At 43.0% G+C, this 22,221-nt stretch overlaps 1 protein-coding gene across 1 annotated transcript in view; it reads right to left on the reverse strand.

Annotated features, from left to right (window-relative positions):
• MELTF (melanotransferrin) overlaps positions 1-22,221 on the reverse strand; it is a 61,403-nt gene that overhangs the window by 33,727 nt on the left and 5,455 nt on the right. The window contains exons 2-8 of the mRNA XM_032787494.1: positions 18,430-18,584; positions 13,597-13,696; positions 9,224-9,406; positions 8,714-8,870; positions 7,171-7,238; positions 5,983-6,170; positions 4,847-5,006 (exon numbers count right to left, since the gene is read on the reverse strand). Of these exons, the coding sequence (XP_032643385.1) occupies positions 4,847-5,006; positions 5,983-6,170; positions 7,171-7,238; positions 8,714-8,870; positions 9,224-9,406; positions 13,597-13,696; positions 18,430-18,584 (1,011 nt within the window). The remainder of the gene's footprint in view (positions 1-4,846; positions 5,007-5,982; positions 6,171-7,170; positions 7,239-8,713; positions 8,871-9,223; positions 9,407-13,596; positions 13,697-18,429; positions 18,585-22,221) is intronic.

Consider the following 22,221-nt stretch of genomic DNA (forward strand, 5'->3'; position numbering starts at 1 on the left):
GGGGGTGGGGGTGGGGCGGGGGGGGGAAGAAGTGGGGTAGGGGCAGGACAGGGGCAGGTTGGGGCAAGGCCTTGAGGGAATGGGTGGAAGGGGAGCAGGGCCTGGGGCAGAGCCAGGGGTCGAGCACCCGCCAGCACATTGGAAAGTTGGTGCCTGTGTCCTGTACTATAATTAAGGCTATGTCATGGAGGTCACAGACGTCATGGATTCCGTGACTTTCCATGATCTCCGTGACTTCTGCACTGGGTGGTGCTGGCTCAGGGGCTGCCCGAGCCAAGTAGCCCCTGGGCCAGCAGTAGCAGTTTGGATATATGGGAGGGGGCTCAGGGCTAGGGGCAGGGAGATGCAGGCAGGGCTTACCTCAGGGTGGGGGGCTTCCCAGCTCCCACTGGCATGGCCCTGCAGCTCCTAGGTGGAGGGGCCAGGGGGCTTCACATGCTGCCTGCACCCACAGGCCCTGTCCCCGCAGTTCCCACTGGCTGCAGTTCCCAACCAATTGGAGATGCACAGCCAGCGCTTGTGGCGGGAGTAGCGCACGGAGCCCCCTGGCCCCTCCGCCGCCTAGGAGCTGCAGGGACATGTGGAGCCAGGGAGGCAGCCCCTGTGAGCCCTGCCAACCAACAGCCCGCCCCCGCCCCCGTACTAGCAGGAGTCCTGGGCTGCATGCCGATGCCTACGCCCCCCACACCAGCAGAGGTCCTGGGCCACATGCCAATGCCTACCCCCCGACACCAGCGGGGCTCCCAGGCCACCTCCTCCAGCACATGCAGTGCCCCCAGATCACTCGGAGTTGGACTAGATGACCTCCTGAGGTCCCTTCCAATCCTGATATTCTATTCTACAGCCTCCCACCCAAGTTTTAGGTAGGAGTATATAGTAAAAGTCATGGGCAGGTCATGGGCCATGAATTTTTGTTTACTGCTCATGACCTGTCCATGACTTTTACTAAAAATACGCATGACTAAAATGTAGGCTTAATTATAATCTATAGTCTGAGGCAGGAGTGGCAGAAGGCTCCTAAAAGTGAGAGGGCCACCAGCATAGGAAACATGGCCCCAATACCTAACCCTTCCCCTGAGGCCCTGTCCCCACCCTGCCCCTTCCCCCAAAACGCCGCCCCCTGCTTGCTCCTTTCCACCCTCTCCCCCACATCACTCACCCTTATGGCTGGCAAAAAATGATGGGGCCATGCCCCCTGACCACCTCTGTTCCAGAGCTCCTGGGCTGAGGCCCAGAGCCTTAGTCTCACTATCGTTAATGTATTTTCCTCACAACACTGCTGCATGGTAGGAAAGAGCTATGATATACCCATTTAACAGATGGGGAACAGAAGCACAGAGAGTCCAAATCTCTAGTCCATGGTCACACAAGAGTTCAATGGTGTACTAGTGTAGGACTTGAAGCTAAGCCCTATGCTGGTGTTGTAACCACCTCCTTCCTCTCTTTATATATAAGCCAGCTCTATACCACCCATTCTCTGCCTCTTCATTGAAGGCGATAAACTGTGGATGGGACAATGCATGGTCAAAGTACACTTCAGTCTGGAGATCTCTAGCTGATTTAAGGGATGTGTGTGGTTGTTACAAACGAGCACAATTTAGAGTAGTCCTGAGGCTGCTCATTCAGTCTGGATTAAGGTTTCAGCATTCTAGGCCTATGCTCAGGGCCCTAGTTCCTAGAGTCAGATTCTGGGATCAGAATCTCAGCTCTCGTTACAAAAAATAATATTTTTAGGATGAATGGATGCAAAGAAAAGCTTGAAAAACCTGAATGTAACTAATGCCTACCAAAGTGTGCTAGAACAATGGCTTCAAAAGGTATGAGCTGCCTCTTTCCTGTTACTTTGGAACCTGCTGCCACTCCAAGAGTAACTGAGCCATGGTGTTCGGGCAGGGCCCTAGTGAGTCCATGCTGAGTGTGCCCAGGGCTCCAGATTGTCTTAATTTGGCCTGGTTATTCCAAATTAGCCTAGGAGCTGAACCACTTCCCTGTCCAGCCATTGAACAGAAGCGAAAGAATGGAAAGGTGAGACACAACACAAAGGGCACAGAGCATTGCTGTAAAACACGTGAGCCCCAAAAATGCATTAAAACATCCCACATGTTTGGAAAAGGAGCTTCTTTGTTTCTGCAGTTGGGGTGAAGTCATCTAGACAGGAATAAATTAGGGCTGTCGAGATTCAAAAAATTAATCGTGATTAATCACCTGATTAATCACACTGTTAAACAGCAATAGAATACCATTTATGTACATATTTTTGGATTTCTACATTTTCAAATATATTGATTTCAATTACAACACAGAACAGAAAGTGTACAGTGCTCACTTTATTTTTGATTATAAGTATTTGTACAGTAAAAAAAATAGTATTTTTCAATTCACCTAATACAAGTACTGTAGTGCAATCTCTTTATAATGAAAGTTGAACTTACAAATGTAGAATTATGCACAAAAAAACTGCATTCAAAAATTAAACAAAGTAAAATTTTAGAGCCTTCAAGTCCACTCAGTCCTACTTCTTGTTCAGCCAATCACTCAGACAAACAAGTTTGTTTACTTTTGCAGGAGATAATGCTGCCAGCTTCTTGTTTACAGTGTCACCTGAAAGTGAGAACAGGTGTTCGCATGGCACTGTTGTAGCTGGTGTCACAAGATATTTACATCTCAGATGCACTAAAGATTCATATGTCCCTTCATGCTTCAGCCACCATTCCAGCAGACATGCATCCATGGGCATGACACGTTCTGCTCAATAACAATTCAAACTTTCATTATCGAGTCAGATGCCACTAGCAGAAGGTTGATTTTCTTTATTGGTGATTTGGGTTCTGTAGTTTCCTCATTGGAGTGCTGCTCTTTTAAGACTTCTGAAAGCATGCTCTACACTTCATGCCTCTCAGATTTTGAAAGGCACTTCAGATTCTTGCAGCTATCTTTAGAAATCTCACATTGGTACCTTCTTTGCATTTTGTCAAATCTGCAATGAAAGTGGTCTTAAAAAGAACAACATGCTGGGTCATCATCCGAGACTGCTATAATATGAAATATATGGCAGAGTGCAGGTAAAACAGAGCAGGAGACATACAATTCTTCCCCAAGATGTTCAGTCACGAATGTAATTAACTCATTTTTAATGAGCATCATCCGCATAGAAGTATGTCCCGTGGAATGGTGGCCGAAGAGGCCTACAAATGTTTAGTATATCTGGCACATAAATATATTGCAATGCCAGCTATAAAATTGCCACATGAATGTTTGTTCTTACTTTCTGGTGACATTGCAACTAAGAAGAGGGCAGCATTATCTCCTCTAAATGTAAACAAACTTGTTTGTCTTAGCAATTGGTTGAACAAGAAGTAGGACTGAGTGGACTTGCGGGCTCTAAAATTTTATATTGGTTTATTTTTAAATGCAGTTACGTAACACACACACAAAAAATTGACATTGCAAATTGCACTTTCATGACAAAAAGATTGCACTACAGTACCTGTATGAGGTGAATTGAAAAATACTATTTCTTTTGTTTATCCTTTTTACAGTGCAAATATTTGTAATAAAAAATATACACTTTGATTTCAATTACAACACAGAATACAATATATATGAAAATGTAAAAAAACATCCAAAGTATTTAATAAATCTCAATTGGTATTCCATTGTTTAACAGTGTGATTAAAACTCAGATTAATTGCGATTAATTTTTTTAATTGTGATTACTTTTTTTGAGTTAATCGTGTGAGTTAGCTGCAATTAATTGACAGCCCTAAAATAAATTTTCATGCACCAAAGGAATAAACCTGCTAACAGAACATAATGTAGTGGAACCATACAGTAGGACAAATCCTGCAATTCTTACTTAATCCTTTTTCAAACAAAAGGTCCACCAAAACAATGAGAAACCCATTCCATTAGTTTGCCTAAAGGACAGCAGGATTTGGAGCTGTATGTTTCACATGTTTCCGGCTGCAGTATGATACTTAAATGACTGAAATGTGGGCACTCAGCATATCAAAACAAACCCTAAGTGGTCCAGGAAAAAGAGAAGGAGGAGAAGCTGTAAATGGGGGAGTCTATTCATGCAACAGTACGAATTTACCAGACTAAAACCCCTTCCACTCATATGGGCAAGATGAGTCTACTTTTCATGCAGTTTGCAATAAAGCTCTGCTAGCTCCAACCGCAGTTTGGGGATTTTTAATAGGCGTTTGTGGTATAACACAGAGGCTACAATCATTAATGTGGGGAAAGAAGACTGTAGTACCAGGTGCTCAGGTACCACCGAGTGGGGCATGCTGCAAGAATCAAGATAGAATAGGAAAGAAACCATGAGATCTCATCACCAGTCAATGTACATTTCAGGATTTGGGAACTACTGATATAGTTAACACAACACAAATCTGCACATTTGTGGTGCCCCAGTTGCAAGTATTGTGTGCATTCTGCCTCAGGGCCAGAGACAGATTACAATTAAAGGGAGCATCAGTCTAAAATTCAAGGATCCTGTCTCTTTGGTCTGCCTTTGGGTCTTTGTACTGAGATCAATGATCAGCACTCTGCTTTCTATGCCCACCCTGTGGAAGAGAAGCCACATCCTGATCAGTTCACTCAGCATAGATACCCCTGCTGCTCCTATACCATGGTAGGTAAAGCCCTGAAGCCATGTTTCATGGTCTCAAATTTGGAGTGGTCTCCTTTCCCACTACAGTGTGATGTTTGGGTCTTTGTGCTTCAAGGATTCTCCAAAAGGTCAGGATGCAAACATGAATTCAAACAAAATAAAGGTGGTCTCTCTTGCAAGAGCACCTTTACTTGTGATTACAGAAGCAAATCCAAAGGCTCAACTTACTGGTGGGATCGCAGCTCAAGCCTTGCATGGCATGCATATATTCATCACCCAGCCAAGCCTGGTAGTTCTGATTTGTGATTGGAACCAATTCTGTGGTGGTGTCTTTGAAGAGAAGATTCTTTGCATTGTAAGCCGCAGAGTCAAACATCTGAAATCTTTGCTGTAACATTAAGGAAAGAGAAAGTGTCTATAAGGCAAACACACCTTTATCTAATGCTTGGTCTACACTTAAAAAGTTAGGTTGACATGGCTCCCTCAGTGAGGTGTGCTAAAAAAACCACACTCCTGACTGACATAGCTCTACTGACCGAAACTGAGTGGAGATGCAGCTATGTTGATTGGCCATGCTTCCAGTGATACAGCTACTGTTGTTCAGGGAGATGGTATTTTTACACTGATGGGAAAATATCTTTTGTTGGCATAGGCTGCATCTACACTATGGGGTTATGTCTGCATAGGTACGCCAACATGGCTATGCTGGTATAATCTTTGTACTATAGACATAGGTTATGTCTACACTACTGCAGCACAGCTACAGGGTTACTACTGTACTGTCACAGTGTAGATGGTTCCTACATCAATGGAAGAGGTTTTTCCACTAATGTAGGTAATCCATCTCTCTGAGAAGCAGTAGCCTGGTTGATGGAAGAATCTTTCCATCAATCTAGTCACATCTACACCAGGGGTTAGGTTGCCCTAACTACAGTGCTCAGGGTGCAACATTTTTCACAGGCCTGAATGAGTTGCTAGGTTGCACTAAGTTGTAGGTGTACACCAGGCCATAGCCTAAGTTATGTTTAAGGCTGGGGTGAAAGTAAAGTCTAGTTGGAAACCTTGGCGTTGAGGGCACTATCTCACTTGTACCTTCACAAGGCATAAACAATTGCCCCTCAAGAAGTGCAAGCCTTGTTTAGTGTTTCTTAGTATTTGGGGGCAAAGAAAGTGGTGTGAGACCACCAGCCACACTTTGTGGCTGAAATCCATCTCTAGGCCTGATCTTCTCAGCTGCTGAGTGCCCTCCACTCCCATTTAATTCTCACTGAGCTGAAGGTGCTCAGCATCCCACAGGATCAAGCCAGGTGGATGGAGGGGCAACTAAAAAATCAGTACAACAGACACCAAAAAACGTAATCCACCTGCCCCTGCTTAAGCATCTGGAAGATGATTGACCCATCAGTGTCAGGTCTGACGACAACAGCATGAGCTGGGACTCGGGCCAGGTGGCATTTCCTCCATTCTGTAACCTCAGCTGTGCTGCCATCGCGGCAGAGAAGCTGGAAGTCCCTGGAGTGAAGCTCTTGGGCCCATGAGGAAGGAGTCTGGCCTGAAATCAAATAGAACACAGTTATGAAACAGCTTTCAGAATCACACCGATGGATACAGAGCTGCTGATGCATCTGTCTCTCTCAGACTCTGCTCTACCCATCCAGCCACACTATTTCTAAGGTACCTAATCACATGAGCAGCAATTCTCCATTACATTCTGCCTGATTTTCCCTACAGCTGCATAAAGCAGGATAAAAGTGGCTTAACAAGCTACTTGAAAATTTCCCCCATCTAAGGGTACTCTCTAAGAGGTGAAGAACCACCAGAGTATTCCCCAGTGTATGGTTGGAGGAAATATAATATGGTTGAAGCTATTCCTTTGGTTTCAGATATAACCCCATGAGACTGTAGGCAGCTGAACATAAATTAAAACAGTGTGCAGGCAGCTCTGAATTATGCTGCGGACCACAGCAGTGCTGAGATGGTCCTAAAATCCAGGGGCCACAAGGGTGGCCCAGAACAAACTTTTACACCCATCCTGGTGTCCTGCACTAAATGGAGCTCCACTGGACTTAAAAAGTGGGACCTTGATATCTAGGTGGTATATACTCACAGCGCCATGGGTATAGGGGGTTGTTGCATTGATTAGTGGCACCACAAACTAAGCTCCCTTCTGCCTGTTTTTGCTGAGATTTCTGAGTAGAGAGAGCCTAAGCCACAATTATTTGTATTCAACTTTTAAAATATCCCAAAGTCCAAGACTGTTTGGATCCAGGATTTTGGTTCAGGTCAATCTCTGCTTCCAGAGTGCAATTAAAGATCCCACTTTACTTTTTGCTGAAATTGCCAGTTGATTTGAAAATGTCTGACCTGGGGACATTTCTCTTTCCCTTGTGTTCACATGGTGTTCTGGCTTTATTGCATCTTTGCTTATTCCTTGCATCAGAATAAATTCTGAACATATGACATTGCTCTTATGGTTGGGGTCACCAGATTTGCAATGCTTTAGAGAATACAGTTGGACTTTCAAGTGAGAGATGAACCCTTACATTACTCACCATCTGTGTTTTCAGACACTGTGCTGTGCTTCACAAAGGCGACATCTCCAGCTCCTTCAGCCAAACACCTACCATAAATCAGACTATATTTATACACTATTAATCGTAAGTATGGAATACTGCTCAGTGACAACAGTAGGCCTGTGCAGTGCAATGTACCCAAAGAGCACCAGTAGAAAGATGCTGAACTATTTGCTATCTTTATGCTGTGTCTAAGGATCAAGGCAGAGGCTAATGGCTAGTAGGGCAGGTGATGACAATGCTTGGTGTGATACAAGACACAAATATCAAATGATTCCCTGCCCTGAAAAATCTACAGTCTGAGACAGACACAAGACCCACTGGAAAATCTGGAATGAAGAGTCACTGTTTAAAATAAAATTATACAGATTTTTTAATTTATGACATCTATGGGAGCCTGGTCCAGGCCCTGGGAATTGGGAGGTTTTGACACACACATGCAGGGAAGAGAATAAGGCACAGAGGAGTGAAAGAAGTAGAGAAAAGAGGTTTTGAGGTTGGCATTGGCAAAGTGGAGGAGGAGGGGGCACAATAAGAGATAAGGGAACTAATTGTACTTGAAATGGAAAGCTTCAGATTTACCAAATAGCTGGCTAAGCCTAACGTTCCGGTGTGAAAACTGTCAAGGCTCATCAGCTCTTGATAAGATTGCAGCAAATCCAAGCATGTTCAGCACTTATGCATCTGTGATCAGGTTAATATCAAGATTTGTTTTCCCAAGAGGTGAATATTGATGAAGACAAAAACAACTTCAATGGGATTTCCATGCACAAAACAAGTAATGACACCTAGAGTTTTTATAAAAGAACAAATACGCCTTTGCCCTGAGTATTAGTGCATTGGTTCCCAAACTGGGGGGGGCATGAAGAAATTCCAAAGGGGGCGTAAGGCTGCCCAGCCCTTGAGCTCCTGGCCGGAGAGGCTAGCCCCCCAGCCCCTCCCCTTCTGTCCCCCCCTACTCCGCAGCACCACACCGCTGCACGGGCAGTGCAACTTGTGTTCGTCCTCCTCCCAGGCTTTCCAATAAGCCAGCCCTGTCACTCTGAGCAGCCTAGTAAGGGGGCAGGGAGTAGGGGGAGAGGGGGTTAGATAAGAGGCAGGAGGTCTCAGGGGGCTATCAGGGGAAGGGAGCAGTTGGATGGGCCAGAGGTTTGGGGGGGGCGGTCAGGAGACAGGGAGCGGGGGGTTGATGGGGGTGTCCAGAGGGGGCAGTCAGGGGACAAGGAGCAGGGGAGGTTGGATAATGGTAAAGGACAGGTGGGGGCATAAGGGTTTCTTGAAAATTAAAAAGGGGGCATGATGCCAAAAAGTTTGGGAACCATTGAAGTGAAATTATAGTGAAATTATTTTAAGATTATCTCAAATTATAAATTCACCTTAGTTTTATGTTTTAACAGATTTTCTACTAGCATTTTTCATTGGCTCTCTGGAATTCTGCTGAAAGTCAATTGGGGCTCAGATATCTTGCCAATGGAGACAGCACATACAGACAAATGTTAAACATTAAACACCAAGACTTTACCTGAAAGCCCCGCTGTAGTCATAATACTGCTCTTTTGAATTTCTTTCACATTTGTCCTGCCCAGCTGCGTCCCCTTTACAGAGCTGACAGAGGGATTTTGGGTAATTTACATTATTGGCTCCAGGAACACAGCTTGCACTGAAATATTCACTGACAGCTACAAGTAAAGTTAAGGTAACAATATTTTAGCAACTAAAACCAAAACCAAAAATGGCAAAAACACATTTTAACAAACCTTAATTATACATCTCTATACATTAAAAAAGCAATAATAGCTTTTGTTGGCTTTTAAAAACAGTTTATACATAAATACACTGGGCTGAATTTTGATCTGAGCTGCTTCAGGTCAAATCTCAGTTAGAATGAGCAACAAAACAAGGTGAAAAAATCAGGTAGAAGCCAAGGTTCTTGTCCCTGTAAGTGCTTCCGCTATCCAAGGAGCACATATTCATGCTAATGTTCAGTGACAGGGCCTCTCTGGAACACAGGTTACATCCCAGCAGCCCTTACCTTTTGGAACATTGCATCCCATCACTGGCATGCGACCACTATCAATGAGGTAGCCAACAGGAACATTCCAGCCAACTGTTCTGTTGATGCCTGTGTGGCATGACCTTATGCCCTTCAAACTGTTGATGCTAATGAAGGAATTTTTTCTGACAACAGCCACTGCATAGTATGATGTGCCAATTTCTGCATAGGAACAAAAAGGGATCAAAATGAAACTAATATAGAAGCAGTACTACGATAAGAGACATTGACCTGACACCTTTTCATAATCTTCCACATACATATTCAAAGGGCACAAAGCTCACATCCCTGGTATGATGCCACTGACCTCAGTAATAAATTCTTCCTGCTGTTTGTAAATGTTTTTGTAAATAAAGCCATATTTAGCTAAAATATTTAGACTTTAATTTGTAAAAGAAATGCTCCATAAATACCTTCTAATTTATTAATTTTTATTTTATAGCATCAGGGCCCATTAGCGCCAAGAGTATGAAGGGGCAAACATTATTTTCACCAGTTTATGGTTGATGTGATTCACAAATTCATAAAGCTTAACACCACAAGGGACCATTAGATCCTCTAATTCAACTCCTGTGTATCACTGGCCATTAAATTTCATACAGTTACCTTTATATTGAGCCAAATAATTTGTGTTTGACTAAAGATAACTTGTATTTGACTGAAGGTTAAGGAAAACCATCCAGTCTTGATTTGAAGACATCAAGGAGAATCCACCACTTCCCTTTGTAGTTTGGTTAATCACCCTCACTGTTAAAACTTTGTGCCTAATTTCTAATTTGAAATTTACCTGCTTGTGAGTCTTTATCTGGAAAACTCCTAAATGCTAACTGCACAAGTGCCATTAACTTACTCTCTGAGGACTTCAGGATGTCACCTATGGCTTGTCTACAGTTTTCTTCCCATTTCTCTCCCAACACTCAGCTGCACTAGCGGTTCCACTAGTGCTACTGATAGCAATGGTGGGAGCACTAGTGTACACCAATTAGCTACTATTTAACCAGCATAATTAAAGAGCTGCTTTTAGGTATGTAAGAGTAAATGGAGGTTAAAATGCTGGTGGACTACCTACACTAGTACTCCCTTCATGTTATCACTTGGATGACTGCATCCATGATGATGGCAGAATTGAAGGAAAATGCTAATGTAGACAAAGCCTATGTCTGAGTTCCCTCTCAGTGAAATAGGGACAGAAAGTCGGATTTTACAGTCTGTACTTATCTTAGTCCCACTAAAAAAAAATCTTAATCCATCTCTGCATATAACAAATCATGTTGTGGGGATGGGGAGCCAGACATAGAAGAGACTAGACTTGAGGAAAGAGACATTTTTAATGGAATTGGTAAAAAGCCCTTTGACAACATCCAGGTACCATGGAGAAGTGGGGAGAAGAGGGGGCAAATAGATTAATAGATTTTAAGACCATTGATCATTTCCTATAACTGTCTGGATAATACAGGCCATAGGACTTCCCTGAATTAATTCCCACTTCACGTCCAATAGCTGCGGTTGAACTACAGCATATCTTTCAGAAAAGCATCCAATCTTGATTTTAAAAATGCCAGTGATGGACAATCCAACACAACCTTTAGTGAATTGTTCAGATGGTTAATTGGCCTGCCTGTTAAAATTTTGTATCTTATTTCTTGTTTGAATTTGTCTAGCTTCAATTTCTAGACATTGGAACTTGTTATAATTTTGTCTGCTAGATTGATAAATTTCTGTTTGCAGATAGGTGCTTGTAGACTGTGATCAAATTACCCCTCAATACCAACCAAGTGGGTATTCACCCACGAAAGCTCATGCTCCAAAACGTCTGTTAGTCTATAAGGTGCCACAGGATTCTTTGCTGCTTGTGCAAATACAGCTGCCACTAGTCAAAGAACATCATGGAACTTTTAGTGTGTGGTAGCAGGGTCCACATGGCAACAATGCATGGCAAGCTAGTGCACTGGACATTTATAACCTGGCTTTCCATGCTCTAATTCTGTGTGGACAAGCCCTTAGCGAAGACTGATGCAAAATAGGCATTAAACATTTCAGCCTTCTCTCCAGCATCAATTATTTGCTCTGCTTATCTGTTAAGTAATGAACTTGCAATTTCCTCCATCCTTCTTTTACTTTTCATGTAGTTATAGAATTCCTTCTTATTGCCTTTTATGTCCCTTGCTGGGTATAATTCATTTTGTGCCTTAGCCTTTCTGATTTTGTCTCTACATGTTTGTGCTATTATTTTATATTCATCCTAGCAATTTGTCCTTCCTTCTATGTTTTGTACAATTCCTTTTGGATTTTCAGGTTCTTATAGAGCTCCTGATTCAGCCATATTTTTTTAAAATCTTTCTTCACATTAGGCTAGTTTGCTTGAATACTGCATACTGGTCACTCCATCTCAAAAAAGATATATTAGAAATGGAAAACGTACAGAGAAAAGCAACAAAAATGACTAAGCGTTTGGAACATATTCTGTATGATGAGAGATTAAAAAGACTGGTACTTTTCTTCTTGGAAAAGAGACAGCTAGGAGGGGATATGATAGAGATCTATAAAATTGTGACTGATGTGAGAAAAATGAATAAGGGAGTATTATTTATTCCTTCACATAACAGAAGAACCAGAGGTCACTCAGTGAAATTAATAGGCAGCAGGTTTAAAACAAACAAAAGGAAGTACTTCATACAACACACAGTCAACCTGTGGAACTCTTTGCTGGGGGATGTTGTGAAGGCCAAAAAGGAACTAGGTAAGTTCATGGACGACGGGTTCATCAATGCCTTTTAGCCAACATGGTCATTGTTCCTAATCCTCTGATTGCCAGAAGCTGGTAGTGGATGACAGGGGATAAATCACTTGATATTTGTTCTGTTCTGTTCATTCCCTCTAAAGCATCTGGCACCAGCCGCTGTCTGAAGACAAGATACTGGACTATTTGAACCATTGGTCTGACCCAGTATGGCTTTTCTTATGTTCTGTTGTGCCTTTACTGTTGTCTCTTTTAGGAACTCCCAGTGGTCCTGAACTATTTTTACCTTAGATATTCTGTCCTAAAATATCCACACATGTTTTGGGGCAGTCTGTGTAATTAAGCAATGGTTCAGGGATGCCATAAGGCACTATAGAGGAGGAACAGCAGCTCTGGGACTCATTGTACTTCATAGGGAGTGTGCACATTGCAGCATGTTCTTGATGATGTGCACCTGGCTAGCCCTCAGCCTGCATCTTTCCTCCCTGCCTACTCCCTCTGAGTGATTTGTGCTCCTACAGGTACTAGAGAGCACAGCTCCTGTGTTCCACTAAAGCCAGGACTGAAATTGTGTCTAGTGTTCTGAAAAAAGTATTCACCTCCCCCTTATTGTCCATCTAAACTAGAGCCAGACACAATCTCATCATTGTGCGGGCTGGAATACCCATTCTTAATTGGCCTGTGGTTGCTGGGAGAATCCACCTCTCAGTTACAGTAGCATAAATCTGAACTAATTCCATTGACTTCATCAACATTCAGTGCAGTTTCTCCAGTTTCCCCAAACATTCAGTGGACTACGCCAGCTTTACAGAGATAACTGTAGGATTTGTCTCCATATACAGCATACTCCCAATTATCCAAATAGCATGAGAGAGACAGATTTTATTCAGATAACTGGGAGTTCAGATAACTGAGAGGTGACACTGAATCCCTGCAGGCACAGGGTGTGTGGGGCAAGCTACAGTCCTGGCAGGGCAGGGCAGAGACACCCCTTCCTCCCCCCCAGCCAGGACTCTCTTCTGACCTGCCAGGACTGCAGCCTTCCCTGCACCTTGCACCTGCAGGAATTGGATGTCCCCAGTCCTGCAGCAGCTCATGGAGCCCTCTGCTGTCCTGGCCCCACTCACTCACTCACTCGGAAGGATAATAGGGTTTTGGATAAACCTGAGTACACTGTATTTAGTTATGTGACAAATAAATAATGTATTAACTAAAATGACTAAAAACAAAAAACCCAGCCCTCCTCCCCACACATTTCACCCAATTCTCAGGAATAAACTGAAATTTTCTCTGTAACTGGTCAGAATGGTCTCTTGAAAGGAGAAAAGGTTCTATCATCTCTGGATCCTATATCTGGGCATTTTCCTTTCCTCTCTGGCTTCAGAATGAGGTGATGGATCGTTTTACGAAAAAATACAGTTTCTGCTTTGATGAAAGGACAAGGTTTCCTTTCCCTTAGATATGATCACATTGTGACCTTCCTTAATTTATTATCATTATTTACATTGCTGCAGCACCCAAAATATTCTGGGCACTGCATAAACAGGTACGAAGACAGAGTCCTCACCCCAGAGATTACACAGTAAACATTAAGTCTTTTATGTATATATACCTTGATCATATACTTCTCCAACCACAGGTTTCAGATTATGTTCCTTTGCAGCTTGATAAATGGTGCCACCATCCAATGTCACCGCATCGGCCAAATTGTTCTGTGTAAAAACAGTCAGAATTTATATTTCATCATAGTTATTAACATCCTTTCACCATCTGAGGGCAGAGACTTCATAAATTCAATAAACCCTTTACACACATAGTAGATATTAATTTCTGGCTGCCAGGGTTCTCTCTCGTAGTCTTCTATGGCAATCAGATTATTAATAACCTGACAGAGAATATGCGTCACCAAAAATTTGTATAATCAGATTTGGGCCTTTAGTTTAAAAACAGTGGTGAGGTTGTTCCTACTGCTGCTGAACAGCACAGGTCTGTGGTGACTCCAGTGGTTCATGTACTCCTCATTTTCAGAGAGGGCCCTGCATTTTGCTGGTGTGCCTCCCACCTCTAAGGATCTGTGCGTGAGTTTGTGGCCCCATCATTTTTGATCAGTTGGGCTCACTTTCAGCTTTCCATTCACCTCTAGGTAATCCTCTCAAACTGGAAGGTAGGGCTAATGAGAAGGGACTATATTTTTAAGTTCACAAGCTGAGACTCTTTTGTGGCAACATTTTTTAGGGATCAAAAATACTTATACCAAAGACATGTGTGCTTTTTTTTTTTTTTTAATGTATGCTGGTATAAAATGTAAAAAAAAAAAGTCAGCAGAGACCTGGGTATAGTTCTTGGAGGGGAGGGGTTTTTTTCCCTAGTAACTTTGTATCTGAATGAGTTCATCATGAAACTTGGAACAAATGCCACTCATATTCATCTCAAACAAAACATCAGCTCTGAGAGTGTCTGCACTCATTTGATTTTTCTCTTCACTCTAGATGTTTATCATACTGAACATTCATTCCATTTGACTGTTTGTTCCTCATAAACCACAAAATTTACTTAGATGTTGTAGCTGCCCCAAAGAAAATCTTGGCCCATTAGGACTGCATATGACAAACTGGCACTGCCCAGAAAAATACCAGGACATATGCTTCCTTTAGAAAGGGAGGTTTTCTGCTATGGCTTTGGGGTAGGGTTGCCAATTTAATGACTGAACAAAATCAAACACTCTTGCCCCACCCCTTCTCCAAGGCCCTGTCCCACTCCCTCCCTTCATCACTTGCTCTCCCCTACTCTCACTCGCATGCTCATTTTCACCGGGCTGGGAAGGGTCCCTTTTTGACTGGGTGATCGGTTGAAAACTGGACACCTGGAAACCCTAGTTTGGGGCAAAGCACCAATGGATAGACTAATCACTGTGTATGTCAAGGAAATTATGTTATCAGTCAGCTAAGAATATACATACTCTGTCTGATAGTTATAGGGCCAATGTCCCTAGTGATTAGTCTATTTTATATCTTAAGCAAGTTTGGTTAATGCCTATAGTACTTGTGGCCTAAGATGAAGTAGGAGAAGCAAGAGGTTCTGTTACGGTAGATGATGTTTGGCCTGACCCTGGAGTAGAGATACTTTAAATTCTATCAGTGCCCTATATGCAGTTGTTTCAAGAGCCCTGATTTCCGGGACTGAACCCACAACTTGCACTTGTTTCTACATTTTTATTCACTCTACAGTTTGGCCATTATCAGCTGAGATGGTTATGTATATGCTGTACCCCCAGGAAGCTCATCCAAGGATATTTTTATTTGCTGTATTCTGAAACTTTTTATCAGCCCTAATTTCTGTTCTGAGCCAGATTACATGCACATAATAAATTCTGAGTGCCAGTAATGCCTTATGTATTGTTGATGCCAGAGATATTTTTGTGGGAGGCATCTAGGGAAAAAAACCCACGGCACTATTTCACATCAGAGTTTTGACAGGCACTACTTTTCATTGTTTTCAGAGAGACTCTGTCTGTCTGTCCCATGGTATTTGTAAAGTTCCTATCACAGTATCTAGCTGCCCACTCTCAATGGTGATTCTGTTTTAGTTAGATATTAGTTAGGAACAAAGGATGGAAGATTTAGCAAATGCTTTTAAAATGGTTTAGGCTATGGCTGGAAATTATGCTGTACTTTAACCTTACCATGAAGCATACTGGTGGAACTAAGTCCAGGTAATGTGGCACTATAAAAAAGCAGACCTCTATCCCCAACCCTTACCCACAACACTAACTTTGCTTCAGAGAGCAAAGTTCAGTATACCTGCAGGCTCACAGATCACATGCAGTCCTATATATAGCACTGCAATGAGCAAATGTTTAGTAGATCATTAGCACATGGGGGGAAAAGTCTCAAGGACGGAGTTGTGCCTGAGGCATAACTTTGCTAAATTTCCTTGTATCAAAAAGCTACCTATTTGTGTTAACTCGCCGCAGGAGTCTAAGCTGACCAAATAAGCAGGAGGGAAACTTGGCCTCCTAGCTATTCTGTGTTGGTTTAGTTGTGCTCTGAGCATGTCTACCAGATTGTGAATCCTGCCAAGGTTTAGGCATGGATTAGGTGCTAAACTGCCTGGCAGTGCAGGATTTAGGTAGCTCAGGTACCTAGCTAATTTAGTCACCTACAAGGTCTGCAGGAGAATGGTACTCAAGGGGAATGATGATGGGGACTGAGTGCTCTATAATGGAGAGGGGGAAAGACTTAAAGGCAGCCCAGAGAGATGAGGAGAACAGGGCCCAGAAGGCAGACTAAAGAAAAGCCCATGAAACATGGAAGACCTTTTCGTTTGTTGGGACTTTTTAGTTGGTTTGTGACTTGACTGGAGGGCCAACCCACATCTCCAGCACTGGCCCATACATGTGGAGTTTATTAAGGAGTCCAGAGAAACTGAGGCACAGTGCTGCAGAGGCAGTGCTGGACCCCAAGGGGGTGCTTGGGAGGTGGCTGACCCTGTCACATGACAGTTAGATGCATAAATCCTCCTTGTGAATCCCACCTTGAGAGAATTAGACCTGCTGAGCTTAATTTGTGGAAACTTTACATCTCAGTGTATAAACTTGGGGTAGTCTGCTTCCTAAATCTCTTCTCTATCAGATACTACAGTGTCACAGCTCTGCCATTACTCTGGTTCATTGTTGCTCCAGATAAGTGGAAATAATGAATGCCATGAAGAGGTTTTCTGCATAGCAACACAGAACCTGATACTCTCAGTCTTGTACCAAGCTGTGAAGGATCATGGTTGTTGTAGCCTTTGTGTTGGAAGTGTAAAGGAATTGCTGGACCAGTGTGGTTTGTGTTTATCCGTCTGCAACAAAATCTCTTAGAAATTCCATGACAGAATCTTTTACCTGGGCATGTGCTGATCGGGATCCACTTGGATTATTACATTCAGCACGATTTAGATCTTGCATTCTTTTCCCCTTGCATCAAAGAAGCAGCTGCATTTTATTGCTGGGTAAAGTGTCTTCTATTTTTATAAGATCAAATCTCAAGGTTCTTGTTTCAATTTTAGTCAGCCCCAGGAATTTGAGTATGGCTTTAGTAAAATTTGAGTAGGCTTCAAGATTTAGTTGAGTATTAATATTTTGCATTTATTTAGCAGCTTGCATCTGAGGATATCACAATTTTTCATAAGCATGTATTAATTAAGCCTCACTATGTGATAAGGAAGTATAATTATCCCTCTTCTGCAGATGGGGCACAGAAATGACCTGTTCCTTCCCAAGGTCACAAATAATGTATGTGAATGAAGTATTATCTGTTTCACTGAGGCTGAGCAATATGACTAAGCCCTTTGGATTAACTCCTGTTAATGCTGCCTACCAAGCCTTTTTGCTGTTTGTGTCAAACATGTACTGTAGGGTATTAATAGACACTTAGCTCTTCTCTAGCACTTTCTCTGCTCCAAGTGCTTTACACATATTTATTAATTGGCCAAATGAAGCAAGACACTACACTCAGTTTGATGGCATTGTCCCTGAAATGGAGGGGAGTGGAAGGTAGCACACACACAGAGCTTGGGGGGAGAATGGAGGGATGCAAGGAGTCCATGTTGTGCACAATGAGCTCTGCTGACAGAAGCAACAAAGATTACAACCCTTTAGTTAAATCTCACAGCAACCCTATGAGGTAAGTAGTTAGAATTATCCCTGTTTTACAAATAAGGATGCTGAGGCAGAGAGGTTAAGTGACATGTCTAGGGCCACAGAGGGAGTCTATGCCAGAATTAAACATTTCCTAATTTCCAATCCTGTGGTTCTAAGCACTTGCCCATGATTATGCACTACCCCTCCACAACTCCCTTCCAAGGAGGGTGTTATACAATTGCCTGAATTAGAGGATCTTTCTTTTAAAGGGAAGATTTAAGGCTCTTGTTCATATCCCCAGTGACTAGATCACAGAGTATCTGGATGAACAGAAAAGACAGGACCATCTTTTGTTTTAAACCTCAAACAGTCTTATCTACTGAATGCATAATAAATAAATAAACAAACAAACTAACTCACTCACTCCCAAGGCAGGGGATCTTTAAAAGTATAAACACCTGTACAAAAATACTCATCTGCCTGATTTTACCAGAAACTCAGTGCAGAACAGTCTGCTTTAGTGACTGGAACAACTGTTTTCCCTCTGTTGTTTATTTTCCCGCAAAGAAAGACCAGGTGGGTGAGATAATAGCTTTTAGTGGACCAATGTCTGTTAATGAGCGAGACAAGCTTTCGAGCTATACAGAGCTCTTCTTCAGGTCTGGGAAAGGTACTCTTAAGTGTCACAGCTAAATACAAGGTCGAACAGCTCATGTAGCATAAATACTTAGTACATATTCTAAGGGACCATGCAAGGTGAAGTGGCCCAATAAGGCACAGCAAGAAGCTATATTGACACTAATGTAATGACTTCAAACTCACCTTAATCATATGGGTACAGTTAATGGCCGAGCTGCCACTAACACATAATACATTGGGAAGGATGTTGGCATCAGTGAAGGCTGCCCTCATGTCATTACACTTGGCCTGTTCTTGCTCAGAGACTGTACACCACCTCACATGCTGCAGGCTCAGAGCTGAAACAAAGCACCAAGGAAAATCTCTATTATCAAACAATGCCTTTATAACTGCACTCCCTGCATATTGATTACAGAGTGGCCAGACCACAGAAATTCATGGCCTGTTCAAAGCTATGGCCTTAGGGCCCACTCCTGTTTTCATTCAAATCAATGAGTGTTTTGCCATTGACTTAAATGGGAGCAGGAATGGGTCCAGCTCTCATATTGCCACATGCTGATATAGGTGCTGCATGCACAACAAAGCAGATGAGTACATAGAAAGAATCCACAACACCTATGAGAATGATACAACCTTGTTTCCTGTGTATTGTATTTATTCAATCGCCACAGTTCCCTTAGTTGTGCGGCAAAAAGTTGAGCTTTGATGTAGCTAGCACAGTCCTACTCTGAGGACCTTCTAGGATTTGTTAACCTGAAACTGCTAGAAATATTGAAAATTATCGGCAGTAAAATTAGGTCACTTAAGACATGATGTCTTGGGTTTATGTAACTTTTTATTATCATGAAGAAAAGAAAGTGCAGTACAAAAATATTCATTTAAACTACATACAGAGCAAGAGTAGTAATATTTAGAGTGAAGCATTTGGCCTGAGAGTTGTTGTATCCATCTGTCTGTAGAATCACTATGAATCTGGGGCAAATTCAGAGGGTTTATCCTCAACCTTAAGAACTGGAATAATTGTTTAAAATTACACTGGGCAGCAAATGGCTCCCACAGAGAAGTCTCAGTCTATCACAGCACTATGTACTGGCTTGGGTCAAATCCAGTTCCTTTAGCTGCTTAAACAAACAAACAAAACAATTCCTGACGCTCAGAGAACATGGGATAAGAATTGGAAGAGAGCAGAAGAGAAAAGTTGCTCCCATGATATTGCACCGTAAGAGGCCCTCACCCCAGTCACTCAGTGAGATATACAAACAAATATATGGGAACAAGTCAGACATAGATTTCAGTTACCAACGAAGGAAACTGATCTGGCAATCTAAACTGTACCTGCAAAAACTGCAACACTGTTGTTTGGGTAAACAGATATTTGCATATGTAAATTGGGTAACTGTACATGCAAATGAGCATATCAACTAATCACTAGCTACAACCAGGTTTTGTACATGTAGCTGGCCTGTGTGCCTTATTCACAAACAAAAATTCAATACACACTTTTACAATTTTGACATTTTATGGACCCGGGTCAGAGTTTGCTCTCATTCGCTTGCTATTTGAGGTCTCCTCCCTTTTAGCCTCTCTCCAAACCTAATTTAGCTTGTACTCATCCACAGTGGCTGTACAGTTGACAGCCTGTATCAGACTTTACTGCCTTTGTTGAGACTATCCCACCAGCACTCAACAGGCAGGGGCAATGACAAATTTTCCAGTTTGAAAAACTCTGAGTGCTGCAAATCAAACAACCTCACTAATGCCATAAGCTTTGCACTGCACCGGTCACTAAAACAGAGAGCTTGATTTTACCTACACCACTGTAACTCAGGAATAACTTTACTGATGATAGTGACTTTACTAAGTCACTAGAAAAAAAGACCCAGAAACCTGACATTTCTCAATCAATTTTTAGACCAACATGCATTACTGAAGAGAGAAGCAAGCTTCTCATGAGGCCACTAAGCTATAGGAGGTCTGAGACCATAAGAATGACCATATTGGGTCAGACCAATGGACCATCTAGCTCAGTAGCCTGTCTTCCAACAGTGGCCAATGCCAGGGGCTTCAGAAGGAATGAACAGAAGTCTTAGCCCTGATCTACACTACGAGTTTAGGTCAAATTTAGCAGCATTAGATCGATTTAACCCTGCACCATTTTTGTCAACTTAAAGGGCTCTTAAAATCGATTTCTGTACTCCTCCCCAACGAAGGGATTAGCGCTGAAATCGACCTTGCTGGGTCTAATTTGGGGCACTTGACGCAATTCGACAGTATTGGCCTATGGGAGCTATCCCAGAGTGCTCCATTGTGACTGCTCTGGACAGCACTCTCAACTCAGATGCAGTTTGGCCAGCATGGTGTGCTCAGAGGTGACCATGCAGATCTCTTCAGCAGAGGTGACTATGGAGTCCAAGAATCACAAAAGAGCTCCAGCACAGACCGAACGGGAGGTACTGGATCTGATCGCTGTATGGGGAGAGGAATCCGTGCTATCAGAACTCCGTTCCAAAAGACAAAAAGCCCAAATATTTGAAAAACTCTCCAAAGGCATGAAGGACAGAGGTTATAACAGGGAACTGCCACAGTGCCGCGTGAAACTTAAGGAGCTCAGGCAAGCCTACCAAAGAACCAGAAAGGCGAAAGGCCACTATGGGTCAGAGCCCCAGACATGCCACTTCTATGATGTGCTGCATGTCATTCTAGGGGTTGCCCCTACAACTACTCCATCAATGGATTCTCATGCAACAGGGATGCGGATTTTGGGGACAAGGAAGATGAGGAGGAGGAGGAGGTTGAAGATAGCGCACAGCAAGCAAGCGGAGAAACCATTTTCCCCAACAGTCAGGTACTGTTTATCACCCTGGAGCCAGTACCCTCCCAACCCAGGCTCCTGGACCTTGAAGGTGGAGAAGAGACCTCTGGTGAGTGTACCTTTGTAAATATAATACATGGTTTAAAAGAAAGTATGTTTAATGATTAATTTGCCCTGAAGACTTGAGATGCATGTGCGGCCAGTACAGCTACTGGAAAAGTCTGTTGTGGATGGGGATGGAGCGGAAATCCTCCAGGGACATTTCAGTGAAGCTCTCCTGGATGTACTCCCAAAGCCTTTGCAAAAGGTTTCTGGGGAGGGCAGCCTTAGTCCGTCCTCCATGGTAGCACACTTTACCACGCCAGGCCAGTAACACATAGTCTGGAATAACTGCATAACAAAGCATGGCAGCGTATGGTCCCGGTGTTTGCTGCCCAATCCATTTTAAAAGGCCAATCCAATGGGTGCTTGGTATGAGAAATGAGGGCGCTGCTGTTTGAAACCATTCCCACATATTATGAAGGTTAACAAAGCCAAAAGACTGTGGCTTACTATTGTCTGTCTGCAAGCCAACTTCTGTTGCCCGCTGGCCCTGCGTGTGTGATTTCTCACACCAAACCAGCAGGCCCTCAATATAAGAGGCAAAATGCCATGCTGTGCTCTTCTAACCACGCTGGCGTCTGGCTGCGTGTAATCAGCTGCCAGGCGATTTGCCTCAGCCTCCCATCCTGCCATAAACATCTCCCCCTTACTCTCACAGAGATTGTGGAGCATGCAGGAAGCAGTAATAATGATGGGAATATTGGTTTCACTGAGGTCTAACCAAGTCTGTAAACTGTCCCAGTGCACTTTTAAATGTCCAAATGCACATGCTACCACCATTCTGCATTTGCTCAGCCTATACTTGAACAGCTCCTCACCACTGCCTAGGCTGCTTGTGTATGGCTTCATGAGTCATGGCATTAAGGGATAGGCTGGGTCCCCAAGGATAACTATAGGCATTTCAACATCCCCAACCGTTATTTTCTGGTCCGGAAATAAGACCCTTGCTGCAGCCGTTCACACAGACCGGAGTTCCTAAAGATGCGAGCGTCATGTACCTTTCCCGGCCATCCCACGTTGATGTTGGTGAAATGTCCCTTGTGATCCACCAGTGCTTGCAG

This window comes from Chelonoidis abingdonii, chromosome 8, assembly GCF_003597395.2.
Source record: "Chelonoidis abingdonii isolate Lonesome George chromosome 8, CheloAbing_2.0, whole genome shotgun sequence".
Classification (NCBI taxonomy): Eukaryota; Metazoa; Chordata; order Testudines; family Testudinidae; genus Chelonoidis; species Chelonoidis abingdonii.